General features: G+C 36.0%; 2 protein-coding genes across 2 annotated transcripts; both read left to right on the top strand.

Annotated features, from left to right (window-relative positions):
• Positions 1-213: 213 nt before the first annotated feature.
• On the top strand, positions 214-9,777 carry LOC126795744 (uncharacterized). Its single transcript, XM_050522511.1, is given in 10 exon segments — positions 214-430; positions 2,524-2,597; positions 3,845-3,962; positions 5,788-5,988; positions 5,991-6,062; positions 6,175-6,236; positions 6,387-6,497; positions 6,578-6,670; positions 7,284-7,416; positions 9,681-9,777. Coding segments are annotated over 9 exon segments (1,050 nt in total). The 3' UTR covers positions 7,386-7,416; positions 9,681-9,777.
• On the top strand, positions 7,471-12,504 carry LOC126794983 (laccase-14-like). Its single transcript, XM_050521790.1, is given in 7 exon segments — positions 7,471-9,544; positions 9,681-9,832; positions 10,042-10,237; positions 10,239-10,299; positions 10,830-10,958; positions 11,052-12,011; positions 12,116-12,504. Coding segments are annotated over 7 exon segments (1,755 nt in total). The 5' UTR covers positions 7,471-9,418; the 3' UTR covers positions 12,247-12,504.
• Positions 12,505-15,415: the final 2,911 nt, after the last annotated feature.

The raw sequence follows: 15,415 nt of genomic DNA, 5'->3' as shown, positions 1-15,415 counted from the left end.
TTTCCAAAACGTCCCTTTAGGGCATTCCACAGTTCCTTGGGTGTTTTCAACTAAAGGTACTCCCATACCAAGCTTTGATCAATATGCCGCCTCAAGAACATTATGGCATTTGCTTTGGTTTTTGCCGATGGTTCATCTTTTTTGTCAGTGGAAGGATAAAATGGTGGTTGTGTAGTCATTTCCCACAAATGTGGTTTCAACATCAGAAACCCAATGACGGTGGAGAGAATCTCTGATCTAGGTCATCGCCGATCTTACTTGCGGCGTCGGGCATCGAAAGATCTGGATCGCCGATCTGCGTCAACGTGGATCTCGCCGAGCTGTGTCGTCGTAAGGAAGAAAACAGGGCGCCGATCGCGCCGAGATATGTCGCCGCAGGGACTAGGTGCAGTGATCTGGGTCGCCGATCGGGGCTATGCAGCTGCTGCTAGTGAGGATAGCGGCTGCCGAAAAAAAAACAAGGGTTTTCTGTTTTTTTTTTGTTGCTAAAAACTCATAATAAAGCTAAAAGGCTGATAACGTGTAAAAGTGAAACAGAATAGGTCTACTCGTATTATTACGAACCCCCTTTATATAAGAAAAATATTACATGGAAATGTATCAACCAGTTTAATGACAATAAACGATAATTGATCCTTTACATAATTTAGATCCGTAATTAACTAAATATCAATACTGATTACCTAATTGCCTCTGTTAGTTACTTTGACGAAAACACACTAATAAGGTAATAATGTTTTTCCTTAACATTTCACTAGATGTTATGTACTTGTGTTTATATATGTTTCTAACTTCGGCAAGTATAGCCCAACGGTGGCCCCTATGGGATCCCCCTTAGTACAATGGCTTCCTAAGTTTCTTCATTTGAGTGTTAATTTTCATTCAAATAAATGCTGACTTAGTTATAATGTACATGTTTCTAATTTCTAAAGAGAATCTAGATAGTGGAGCAAGTTAACGTTTAATTAGTTTAGTGGTTTACAAAAATAAAGTAGTTTAATGCACTGATTCTTGTACTGATGGCTTCTCATAATCATTTCTTCCACTAAAACTTGTTTTCTCTTCCTTAAGCTTTGTCATGTGATCTTGGAGATGGACTTAGATCCTATCCCTTGCTGACTTGCATTTCTTCCTGCGATCATGGGTTAGGTCGAAAGGTTATGAGCATAAATTATGTTGCTATAAACTAACATTTTTGCTGGTTATGGTGTCATGGTTTTGACTTTTGAGTTGATGGTATAACCTTTTGGTCATTTTCCCCCACAAAATGATCTGACTCCCAAAGAATACTCTCTGAAAATACAAGATAGAACAATAACGAGTAATAGCAGCGGAATATGTAGAATAATTTTACTTTTCTATTGAATAAACGATATTACAATGATTACACCTTAATCAATAATAATGTTATTCTCAAAAGTAAAAATACTTCTTACTTGATAGTCTCAATCAAGCATGAAACAACCTCACTAAGATCGTTGCTTCAAGTGTCGATACAACCTCACTAAGATCGTTGCTTCAAGTGTCGATACAACCTCACTAAGATCGTTGTAGTCACACGAATGATCAACCTCACTAAGAACGTTGATGTTGCCACTAAGGTCTTCAATGGAGTCACAAAGATCTCCTAGCACTAAGCTTCCTTTTTTGTGAATTTTCTTCTCTTTGGTTTCACCTTCTTTCTCCTCTTTTTTTTTCTTGTTCGTGTATCTCCTAGAGGCCACACAACCTACTGCCTATATACATCATATATATAGCAGCCACATGTATTCCCTAACCCTAGGAATTAAACCTAACTTCCCTTTCTAATACATCTCACATAGAAAAGGAAAAAATCCATATGAATATGGAATACACCTTTTATTTTGAATCTTTTTCTATAACAATTCCCAAACACCATTTAACTAAATATATATTCCCAAATATATATCAATCTACCCATAATCAAATCGGTGGAGACTTCTTTGGTAGGAAAAACAAACCATAATCTTTTCCTAGTCCAATTAGGAAACAACTTCAATTCTCCTTTTGCATATCAAATCTTCATGACTTGTCCTCCACACCTTTGAATCTTCATCAACTATATGGAGGCCAATATATGTACCTTCACTCTCATAGGTCTCTCGTTGATGTAACAAGAGTACCTTGAATTCATTTGCCTGTCTCTTTGGTCCTTTCCCGGATCTCTGGTCTTTCCGGTCTCCCATTTTGTTTATCCAGTTTTTTCAGATTATATTGTTGATAAAGTTGATGACTCCGCTGGTTCTTGTTGGTTTGAAGATCAACCTTCAGTTAACTTGGTAGCCAAGCTATTTTTTGCACTAATACTCCCGCCTCGTATCAAAAAAAAAATCATGTCTTTTGAAAGAGCTTGTTCACCTATTCTCAAAGCTGTGAAGAACACATAGCATAAATTAAATCCGAAAAATAGATTATGGGTTTGAATTCTTGAGGTTCATGCCTATTCGTTAGCGTTCAACAGATAAATATTTAGTCTGTCATAAAAATTTTGAATTTTCACAGGAACTACCGAATTAGCAACTATGAACTTCCTAGCTTCATTTTCTACCCATTTACGTAAGTACAACTTCCTAACTGTTTGTGGTGATTAAATTCGAAAAGTTGAATATTATGCAGGGCTATAATATAAACTTATGAACCAATGTCCTCTCGGATAATTATGTCAATTTAGATAGTGAAAAGTAATAGTGGGTAAATTCAGAGGGTCTCAGTATAAATAAATATAGCAATAAGTCGCAAACTGTTCTTCTTTATCATTCGTGCGCGGCTGGAAGAGAGTGAAAGAGAGAGAGGGAATTACTTGCTTCATATATTCTGAAATCGTAAGCCAGATTTCAACACCAGTATGAGTTGATTGCCGGGTAATATTCTTCATCCTTTCCGGTTTTATTTATAGTTATTTTAATCTGTTAGAACTTAAAACAATGAAGTGGTCTGATTGTTTTCCACCGGTGATTCCTTCTCTTCTGGATTGTCTCTAAATTTGTTGGGTTGATGTTGAGCTGGGTCTTTCTTTGTCTTTGAGATTTAATGACTGCCACCCCACGGAGTATTACTACTTCTCATAAAACCATCTGTTCATATAAGAAAGAGAATTGAAACTGCAATCTTGCAATGAAAATGAGTGAGGCATTTTAAACCGGATCCAGAAAGGTTTTATTAATAAAAAAAGCCATTAGTTTTATATTTACTAGCTTCGCATATGTAAAATAATTTTATAATTTTTTATTTTCAGAAAAGATTATTAAAGTGAGAAGAGGAGAAGTTATCGGGATAGTAGGAAGGTAGTTACTCCGTAGAAATAGAAGTTGAGATATTTCCTTTTCTTTTCTTTTAATGTTATTAATAAGTATTTATTTATTTACCACAATATCTTTTTAATATTAAAATTTATTTTAATATAATATACGAGAATTTTCTGACTTTTCAAAGTCATTTTAAGTGATAAACTGAGTTTGGGTGATAATAGTATACATAAGCTGAATAACTTATAAGAAAAGGAGGATTACCAAAAAAAAACCTTATAAGAAAAGGAAAAGTCGGTATTTGGTAAACACACGTGGAATCAATTTAAAAAAAAAAAGGAGGTTTTGAAGAGATAAGTATTTCTTTAGAAAATAAGGAGACGGAGAGCTTCGCGATTTAATGATATTTCAGTTAAAAACAAAACATTGGGTGCCCTCGCCAGTTTTAAAGAATTAAAACCCAACCTCTTTTCTTCCTGGACAGAACAGGAAGACGACGAGCACATTTACACATCTGCAACTTCAGGGCAATCATCTTCTTTCCTCATTAACGTAAATCAAAATCGTGTCTCGAAAAGCCCGGAGCTTCAAATTCAGTCTCTCACGGATTATCCAGAAAACCCCAAGTTTATGAAGCTTCCTCCTCAACTCTTTCCCTCCCCATCTGCGCGTCTATCTTTTCTCTTCACGAGTTGGGTAAGGATTATTAGTTGTGATTTTAATTTCACATCTCTATTGTGAAAACCTGAAATATCAAATGGTATTTTGATATGGGTTTGATATATTTTGGGGCTATAGAATCTTGTTGGGTTGCTGTCGGGTTATACTAATATCTATTTGTTTATAGGTTTGAGACTATGAGATGAATTGCACAAGATTGAAATTCTTTGTGGGAATGAGATATGTAGAAATGTTTGGAAAGATTGACTCTTGAACAAAGTGCGAATGCATCTGAGTTTCTATGTTTATGGGTTTCATATGTATCCTGTGCATATTTTAGTTGTGTATTAAACATCAAGTTTGTTAGGAAAGTCATGCTTAGTGTAATGAATCCACGGGTTAATTTGTTGAGGTTTTCTTGTGTTTATCTTACTCAAATAACTCCTACATGTTAGGAGCTTGCTGTTCGTGTCAGTAGAGAGGAAGACTCTTCTTTTTCTTTGGTTGTTAGACATCACGTAGTAGAATTGTAAACGTGATTGCTTTCTTTTCTGATTTCTGTTGTGAAGGCTGTATTTAAGCCAAGTACTTTGCTTTGAATAATACAGTGTCATCCACCAATTTGTGAGAACTATCAGATTAGGTACTACAGAGTCTGGAAATTTACATGAACAATTTCCAGATCATCAAGTATGGTAATGCACAGATCATGGAACTGAATTTCTTGTTTTGTATGAAATTACTAGTTGCTTGCTATATGCAAATTACGTTTTGAGATGAAGAAGAGAGTTAGGTTAATGAGATTTCCACTGGTATGGGGTTTGTGTATTGTTGTAGTTTGCTTACTGAAAAAGCAAAAGAGTGCTTATATGATTTGGTTTGCATATTTTACCCAAAAAACTGTGAATAGATGGAAGTAATGAGGTGCAGAGTTTGGAAGCAATGACATGCTATTTCATTCAAGAGAGAATCATAACTCTTGTCACTTGGTAATACAAAAAAAAGTATTCACATAATCACATTTGTTGTCTCCGAGCATCAAGTCTCAAAAGCTTTTTATGAGAAGTGTGGGCCTGAACGGGGTTGCACATTATCTAGACTACAATTTTAATCATATATGATCTTCTGTATGTTCAATCATTTATGGAGTATTCCTGGAAATAAATCTTAAATAAACTTCGGTGGTACATTAATCTAATCCATCAGGTTTTGATGGATTGGCTAACAGGTCAAAACTGTCAAACTGGAGTCCATGTAAAGCTGCAAATCATCGTTATTACCATTTTATCTAACCTAAAAATAGTTATTCAAATGTTTTTGATGCAATTTATTGAACTAGAACAATATTTGGAATGGTTTGGTTTAAACTCTTGAATCTGCAAAATTAATGAGGCACATTATTATAGTGGTTGAAATACTGTTATTTGATTAGTGTCATCAGTTCTGTTTTTGATTGAAGGAATTTAAGAGTTTGGAGGTTTGTTTGGTTAGTTATGAGCAGTATTTTGTCTACTCACTGGCAGTGTTGTACTACTGTTTATTAGGACTATGTGAAACCTTTTTGGTTTGGCTTAGGATTTAATAGTTCATCTATCATACTTACCAATTCTAGGCTGCTCTGCTAATATATTTTGTTACAACTGTGAGGTTATTGTTTTTGGAACTTTTGAAGTACTAATGAAGTGCATTCTCAGGAAAAGAAAAAAAAACTAATGAACTGTTTGTAATGTCATCATCTCATTGAGAAAATAATGCAAAATATGGTAGGAACATCTAATTGGAATTGGAGTATAAGCAGAAACAGAAGCTAGCTCAAGATTGGATTAAACTCATGTTTATGGCTGATATGAAAGTTGAACAGTGAAGGTCAGTCTCAAATTCGTCAAACATGTCGTTGGGTCTTTGTTCAACTCCCCTCGATTCACTGTTAGAATCTCCCCAGAAAGCAAGAGCAGAACAAACCCTTACACTAGCCACTTCTCAAATTTGCGTGCAGTGACCCCTAGATCTAGAAATATGAGCAGTGGGAAGGGGAATGTGAAATTGGGACAAACTAATCCCCATGAGTTGGCGACAGAGATGGGCTCATCATTGTTGACCATGGTTTGCGCCGTAAGGAATCAAACCTCATGCTAAGTAAGTTTAGCTTCTTGATGATGATTGAGATCCTGGGTTTGTATTTAACAATTGGGGTCTAGAGAAGTTTGAATTTTTATTAGACTGAATATCTGGAGTGGTTAAATTTCAGATGAGTTTGTAGACATGTTTAGAGAGAGAACTGGGTATGCTATAGGGGAGCCTGCTCATATGGTAAGATTGAATCTTCCTCACTTACTTTTGGGTTTATAAATTTTTCACATTGGGTACCAACTTTTGCAAAACATTTTCAGTGCATGATGCATTTCTTGATTGCTAGTAGAAATGTGATTAAGATTCTATCTATAAATATTGTATGTTTAGGAGTTGGCAGAACCTTCGATTCAAGACGCCTTCAATTCATGTGTTGAACAAGGTGCCAATCGTGTGATTGTAAGTCCATTTTTCCTCTTACCAGGAAGACACTGGAATCAGGTAGATGGCTTCCATATACGATGAAGTTTGAATGATTGAGATAAAGTTAAAGAATGAATGATAATTTTTTTTCCGTGCAGGACATTCCATCCCTGATGGCGGAAGCCGCAAAGGAGCATCCTGGTGTGTCATTTATGGTGATTGCGCCTCCTGGTCTCCACCCACTGCTTGTGGTATGAATATGGGATTTCTTTATTGTTTCCTTTCCTGAATCATTCATTGTCACAGAAATGTTTACAGCTTTGGTTGAAGTTCTCTATTGATGCTTAATCAAGTTAACTGGGATAGGTCAGGCACACACAAATGTATGTAATATGCTTGTATAGGATGAGACACTGTTGTCCCACAATATTTTATGAAGCTTTGTTTAGAGTGATACTGCTGTTTTACTTGATATGGGATGATCAGGGAGCTCGTGTACGTGATATGTTTATTTGCTATTGCTCTACTTGGAATTGAAGCCAAAAATTAATACACTGCAGTCATTTTAATCCTTGCTTTAAACCTTTATCCATTGTCAGAGAAGGTTAAACCTTTAGTAGCGGTTAACTAAGTTTCTTTGACAATAATTCATTTCATCTATTTTTAGAAACATACAGATAGATATTTACACAATCAAACACAGACATGTATCACGTATAGGACCACAAGTCCCCACAAATTGGAGCTTGTGTCTATTGTATGTCTAATCTGTTGCGCAAATACTAATTGTAGATTAGGGTTTAGTGTTTGTTGTAATCAAAGTCCACATTCTGGTTTCATTCTAAGAGAGGTCTGTGCTTGCAGGATGTTATGAATGACAGAATCAATCACTGCTTGAGCCATGTTGCTGGAGATGCAGGTGAATGTGTTGTTTGTGTTGGAACTGGCAAATGTCAGCTCCCTTGATTTATGCAAGCTCATAACAAAAGATGATGGGGTAAGGCACCAATTCAGTTTTGAAACCATGTGACCATGCAACTTGGAAAAGAATTCAGTGCCTGTTAATTTTCTAATGATATAGCCATATATAAGTAGCAAATCAGAGTTTACAGTTCCAATTATTTAATCAAGTTCTTACTGTGCAGTTATGAAAAGATAGGTGGATCTTACTGGTTAATAGAAAATCATATTTTGTTTTGCATTAATTTTATAGGAGAAACCAGGCCAATAAATGCATTCACAATACTACAGCCTGCAAAATTGTCACAAAATATCACTTATTTTGTTACAAAACTAAGATCCGTAACAGAATGTTAAGGAACTGTAGTAAGATACTAACCCTTGTCCAAGAATATACCTCATTCATAGCTTAGTTGATAACCAAGGGATCTGTCAACTTATTTTTTTTCCCATCCTCAGCAACTACAATTATCCGTTTTGTTAGTTTGATAGTTAAGATTTGAGAGTGAAAAAGACGTTATGATTTTCATAAATGTGCCGTTGAAACTCAGTCATTTCATACGGGCATTAACACATACTTTAGTCAGTTTTCCTTGTTACATCCTTTGCATTATGTCAAGAATGGGAGTTTCTGAAACCCAACTTAAATTTGCATGTATTAGTTAATGGGAATTTCTTTGTTCTTTTGGTACTTCTGGTTATCCTTGTGGAAGTACTGTGCAGTCATTGTTGGAAAAGGTCCGAGTGTTCTATCAAATATTACTGGAACTCAACTCTGGTTCTGGTTTGAGGTCAAGAATGAAGAAAACTCATTTGCTTTTCGTGCTGTAATACGACTTTAAGTTTCTGGTTTCCATGCATTCTACTGATATATAACAGATAATTTGGGGTCAACATGAGATGAAAGTGTTGTATAGGACTTGATGTTGATCTAGGATCATTACTGTGTCGAATACCCCTGATTTTAGCACTCAGCCTAAATTTTTGGAAATATTCACTAAAGGGATCAGATTCTTACATTGATCTGGATCGGGCTTCCGTTTGAAGAAGTAACCATATAGGTTATTGACGAGATATTGGTCCGGCTTGTACTAGATACTGAGCTTAAAATTTAGGTGATACTTGATAAAATTGTAGCCGATTATTGGGTACCAAGCAACCCAAGGGTTGCTAATGAACTCACCAAGGGCATTTATTCATTTACACCTACTATAAGATGCAATTAAGAGAAGGAAAGAATCAAGAACTGATGCTATATATGTTTGGTTTGGTTTGAACTGGAAGAATGACACCCAAAATTGCTGCAAAATGGGAATCACCCCAAAATGAATGAGAATGAAGAATTGATGACATTCATGACATTGCTAACTGCTTTGCTTCATAAACAAACCATACAGTATCTGATTACACTGAGCATCTGAGCAAGTAGCAAAGGCTGCAAAGCTATGCTTCATTTCTTGGGTCAGTAATCTTTGATCTATCCCATTCCCAGTTCCTGGTCCCCTTTTCTTCATTTTCTTTTTTTAATTGCAGTTTCCTGGACCCCATTGCAGCCCCCTTAAAACCTTCATAAAATTTCCCTAAATAGATAATTATCTCAATACCAAGGGACCTAGCAATCCTGTCATAATTCACAAACAATCTCAACTCTTAGGGCAATGTCTAAACTAGTACTTAACCATCGAATCGTTATGGAGAAAGCAAGAAGCTGATGGATTAGCCTCACCAGTCACCGTAACAAATACAGTTTAACTTATGGGGAATTAACATAACATTCAACTCTTCGTATTAATTAGGCTATAAACAGAAGATATTTTAACAAAACAAGAGACCAAAAGATTTGTGCTCATTCATATAATTCAAAGAAGCAGTGCACTATGCAGATGATCCTATTTAAGAAACATCGTTTGGTTAACTTTGGTGCAGAGAACCCCATATGATTTGCTTTAACTTCTATGAGATTCCATAAAAAATAAAGAAGGTTAGCATTTAAAGACATGCATTGTTATATATTGTAGTGAACTCCGGTAACGTTTCAGATGTGTTGTGGTTTTGAGAATACTTGCTCTGATCCTATGTTTTACTCTATTGCTCTATCCGCTTTTTGTGCTGTTCTTCTCTTTCTTGATGCTGCAAATGGGAAAACTCAGCATCATAAGTTTGTGGTATGCCTCATTGCCTCTCTTTTTCTTTCAGACATCGATTATATTCTTGTCGAAATGAGTTTTCTGGACACACCATTCCCTCTCTCTGCCTACAATGATCTCTTAGTATGTATGTAAGTGCTGAACTTTGTTGCAGGTAAAGTCATCTCCCTATAGCCGACTATGCAATAGTAAGGACATCTTGACTGTGAATGGGAGATTCCCAGGGCCAACTTTGAAAGCTCATAGAGGGGATAAAATGATTGTTGAAGTCCATAACAAGGCAAACTATAACATCACTCTTCATTGGTGCGTTGCTTCATTATTCCTTGCATAACTCTTAAACATGCATAATTATTTTCCCCCAGGCCGCTTTTCAGATGACAAATTCAAGTTCAATTCCTTGCTAGACAATACTAATTTTTCAAGTTCATTTCTACAGACATTAATGCTCACATAATTTTCTCTAGGGTGCTAGAGTAAGTATTAACATGTGTGCAGGAACTGACTTGATACAGGCATGGAGTTAGACAAGTAAGAAATCCTTGGTCGGATGGACCGGAGTACATCACACAATGTCCTATACAGCAAGGAAACAAGTATACTTACAGACTTGAGTTTACTTCAGAAGAAGGAACAATATGGTGGCACGCGCATAGTGGATGGGCAAGAGCAACAGTTCATGGAGCCATTTTCCTGTATCCCAAACCTGGATCCCAAACCTGGATCAAGCTATCCTTTTCCCAAACCTTATGCTGAGGTCCCAATCATACTTGGTATATCCTTCAAAGTCTTTCATGTGTGTTTGAGAAAATTCGACAAAATTTTATTTGGTATCTAGTGGATGGACAAGAAATTAGAAATCTGTATTGCATCTTCTTCTTTTTCTTTTTTTTGAAAAAGGGGTATTGGACCAGCCCTGCAAGAACTACCTCCCGCTCCCATTATTCAAATTATTTGAATTAATACGATTGTGAGCAACCGGAGGGGACATAGAGCCAAAACTCTGGTGCACACTAGAAACATTACAAGAATCCTCTACAAGGACATCTCGAATAAAGATTGGAATTTCAGAAACCCCAAACTCCATAACCCTACCACAACTAGCAAAATGTGCCAACCTATAAGCCACATTGTTTGCTTCACGATAGATAGATATGCTTGACTGAAATAAACTCAAACTCACCCATCAAGGCCTTACAGTCCTCCAAAATTCTACTAACCTCCATCATGTGGTGAGCTCCAGTTACATTGCATCTATATGTTTTCCTAAAATAGTATTATTATAAGATCAAATGATATCTAGGTGAGTGGTGGAAGAGAGATGTCATAGAAATACCAAGAAATGCAAATTTAACAGGAGGAGAACCTATACTCTCAGATGCCTATACTATCAATGGAGAACCGGGCTTTCTATATCCGTGCTCCAAAAAAGGTATCAAGATTGAAGACTTCATTAGTATCTTAGTAAAGAAATTTATAACTAATGTGAATTATGTTCTTACTTAAACATCATGTTCCACTGCAGGGACGTTTCAGATGCTAGTTGAACATGGAAAAACCTATCTTCTTCGGATAATTAGTGCGGTGATGGATGAAGAGCTATTCTTCGGCATTGCGCATCACAAGCTGATATTAGTGGGAAAGGATGGTTCCTATACAAAACCAGTTGAAACCTCTTACATAATGATAGCACCTGGCCAAACCATGGACCTGTTACTACAAGCAAATCATCCTCATGCGCACTATGGTATGGCTGCAAGAGCATATTCAAGCGCCTTTGGAGCTGGTTTCGATCAGACCATGACATCTGCCATTGTTAGATATCGAGCTTCAAATGATCATGACCACCACTCTCAAAGCCTCCCTGCTTTCCCACATCTTCCACCCTATAACAGAACAGAAGCAGCAACAGACTTTCTCAAGAAATTTAGGAGCCTTGCAACAAAAGAACACCCTACCAAAGTTCCATTACAAGTAGACACCCACTTGTTTTTCACCATATCCGTAAACCTTCTTAACTGCAGTAATAAACCGTGCTCTGGTCCCTTTGGAAAAAGGTTTTCGGCTAGTGTCAACAACATAAGCGTTGTCATGCCACAGTCAATCGACATCCTTCGAGCTTATTATTACAAAATTCCTGGGGTATTCGAGAAGGATTTTCCAGCCAAACCACCTAAGGAATTAAATTACACTGGTGATGATCTTCCAGAGGGATTTTTAGCACCTTCCTATGGGACTAAAGTGATGGTTTTGAAGTACAATGCAAGTGTTGAGTTGGTTTTGCAAGGCACCAATGTGTTAGCAAGTGATAATCATCCTGTACATTTACATGGATATACATTTTATGTTGTTGGATCTGGTTTTGGAAATTTCAATCCTAAAGAGGATCCTTTGAGATACAATCTTATTGATCCTCCGGAGGAGAGTACTGTTGGAGTTCCTAAGAATGGCTGGGTCGCAATCCGATTCAGAGCAGATAATCCAGGTGATGATCATGACTTTACTAGTATTGTTTTCCAGTAAGATCCTAACCGACTTAAAATGCGAGTAACAAATCTCTCATAGTATTGCTTTGATGTTCAATTGCAGGCGTGTGGTTGATGCATTGTCACATAGAGCGTCATCAAACATGGGGAATGTTTATGGTATTCCTAGTCAAAAATGGAGTTGGTCATCAACATAAAATTATTTCACCTCCTCATGATTTGTCTACTTGCTAAAGGGTACAGATTCTTACATTGATCTTGATCGAGCTTCTGTTTGAAGAAGTAACCATAGGTTATTCATGAGATATTGGTCCTGCTTGTACTAGATATTGAGCTTAAATTTTAGGTGATACTTGATCAATTAGTAGCCGATTATTGCGTACCAAGCAACTCGAGTCCCGATGGTTGATAAAGAACTCACCAAAGGCATTTATTCATTTACACCTACTAAAAGATGCAATTAAAGAGAGAAGGAAAAAATCAAGAACTGAAGCTATGTTTGGTTTGGTTTGGTTTGAACTTTGAACTGGAAGAATGACTTTCCCAAAATTCCTTCAAAATGGGAACCAGCACAAAATGAATGAGATTGAAGAAGAATTGATGATATTGCTAACTTCTTTGCTTCATAAACAAACCAAACTAGTAACTATACACGAGTCAGCTCCCAGTCACCTGTGGGGCTTATAACACAGAGCACTAGTACTCATCCATGACTACACAGTGAGCAAGTACGTAGCAAAGCTATGCTTCATTGCTTGGGTCAGTAATCATTGATCTATCCCATTCCAATTCCCATTCCCGGTACCTGGTCCCCATTGCAGCCTCCTTAAAACATTCATAAAATTTCTCCTTAAATAGAAAACTATCCCAATACCAAGGGACTTCCTGTCATAATTCACAAACAATCTCAAATTTTAGGGCAAACATTGTCTAAAGTGGTATTTAAACTTCCAAGTTCGTAACTATTAGATTGAATCACATCGAAAATAATTAACGATTACGGCAGAGTACCGTAGAGAGAGTTCACAACTTTCATATCCTAGGCTTATCAATGCTACACTTTTCGCTATGTATCTCCAAATCTTTTTACATGCAAAAAAATTCACCAACTTTTTGATCTTATATCCAGATCTCAACCAAGAGTAGATCATCATTGAAATTTTTTGTTCAAATTGAAAATCGTTAAGACATATTAATAAATGTAATTTACTCATTATGAACTTAAACGGTTCATGTTTGACAATTTTAGTCTATTCACTAATTTGATCTACTTTGATATCATTACCATTATCAAATTAGTTGAAATTTTGTACAAATAATCTATTTATATAGACCTAAAATCTAAACGGTTGAGATGCAAAAAATAATCGAAAAATATGTCTAATTAACAATTAAGTTTTTAGTTCTCAACTAGTCCTCAACAAGTTAGTCTTGAAATGCTCACCTCCACACAAATCAAAAGCCACATGATCACCTCCGGCCAAACGAAGCTTAATCTGGCCTTCGTGTCGATGACGGCTTTTTGGTGGAAACCATCGATGTATTTCAAATCTGTGGGAGCGAGCCATGAATTGATACATTGCAGCATTTAATGAATGTATGAACATGGTCAACATACTGTAGAATCATCCATGCCGTATAAAATAGATAGACATGAATTGAAATGCCGTATACAAATAGTGACATGCCAACCACTTGAAAACAAAGTAGGAATCAAAATCCAATGATTAATTTTGCTCCAAAATCCTTGTTTAATCGAGTAAAATCGGTAAATGAGAAGTAAAGTAAAGAAAAGGCATGTGATGCCATTTTTGTCTAGCTTCTGATTTACTCATAATATTATCAGTAATGGGATGTAGGGATCCCATCCGCGCTCATAAATTATGTCATCGGCTCATGCACGACGTTCACTATAGACATCGATCGTTTGTTATGTGACTTATTTCTTTCACAATCATACTTGTTAATGGTACCGACGCAAATTTTAGCAGAGGAACTAGATATGAATAAGTATAGGCAAGGAGTGTATAGGATATATATATATATATATATATATATATATAAATGAATAAATTTTGTGTGTCTTCTATGTTAGTCTCATTAAACTAAATAAAATGTTATTATTTTATTTTTTCTACCAGGGAAATGGATTGTATTTCAGTTGGTAATGTTAAAATGACCAGTAATTTTGCTGGAGACATGCCTCAACTACAAGACCTAAACGCTTGGTCATGCGTGTAAGAGCTCAAAATTGAGCAAAAATCAAAGCAAAAACTTAGAAGTCCAAAGCAATAAACTACAATAAACCTTATTTAATGAAAGATAAGTTAAATTGCGACATGCATCTCCCTTGTTAGCTCTAATATTGTCTCAATTTGGCCACTCATAAATTAAGGTCTTGAGTTAATTACGAAATGTCACGGTACAATTGAATATATATCATGTAACACTTATTTGATCTCCAACGAGTAAGAACGTATATCTATATAAACCAAAAGTGATTTGATACATGACAATGTAATTAAATTGATTTTATCTTCTAATTGCTCCATAAAAATACGAACTTGTTAGGATTTTGACTATAGTTAATCACTCGCGGTGTGCTGCGGCACCAGTGTCGGTGTCTGGTTGTGCCATGTTAATTGTATGTGGCCGAACGGGACTTTGTACTGGCTTTTGATGATCGAGTCGTTGACAGTGCATGGAAAGAGAGTTCCGACTATATGAAATTGTCTTAAGAGCTATCGGTGATTATTGAGCACAACAGTTCTAGTTTGATCAGGTTGCCAGTCGTGGGAGAGGAGTTGAAGCGCAGGTTTGTTAGTGATTGCCTCTCCAAGTGAAATCAATAGAATCGGGAATATGTTAAGTTACAGTTAAATTCTTACTGGTTCTTGTCCACGATAAGTGTTTGTGTTTTGCAAACAAAGACGAGTGAGGAATTGTTTCCACCACCGATATCTCTCATTTTGTAACTTGGATTATAGTACTAGCTGATTATATTTTACAAAATAGTGAATTATATTGAAAATTATACTGACAGACTGTGTGTATATATAACAATCAAATAGGTTTACCCTAAAAAAACATCAAATAGGTTAAATGAGACCTTTTTACAATTGAAAATTATAATTGCCGTCCACGCTCGATCAACTTGATATTGATTTTAATTTTGATTGACCCTTTATAATAGTCCCTATTCCACCTGACGTGTTGCTTCATCAAATATATTTTATGTATTCATTTGTATATCTGCTGATTATCTTCTTCGAGTAATATCCATAATTCATAACATAAAGGTACTATTATCGTCATCAACTTAGTCTAAACGATTCAAGCAAATCATTCCCCATTACCAACTATATATTATATTTGATCGGACCAGAAAATCTCGACCATACTA

The sequence above is a fragment of the Argentina anserina genome, chromosome 5, assembly GCF_933775445.1.
Source record: "Argentina anserina chromosome 5, drPotAnse1.1, whole genome shotgun sequence".
In the NCBI taxonomy this organism is placed as follows: domain Eukaryota; kingdom Viridiplantae; phylum Streptophyta; class Magnoliopsida; order Rosales; family Rosaceae; genus Argentina; species Argentina anserina.
The sequence above is the reverse complement of the archived record's forward strand: the minus strand, read 5'-3'. Positions and strand labels throughout refer to the sequence as shown.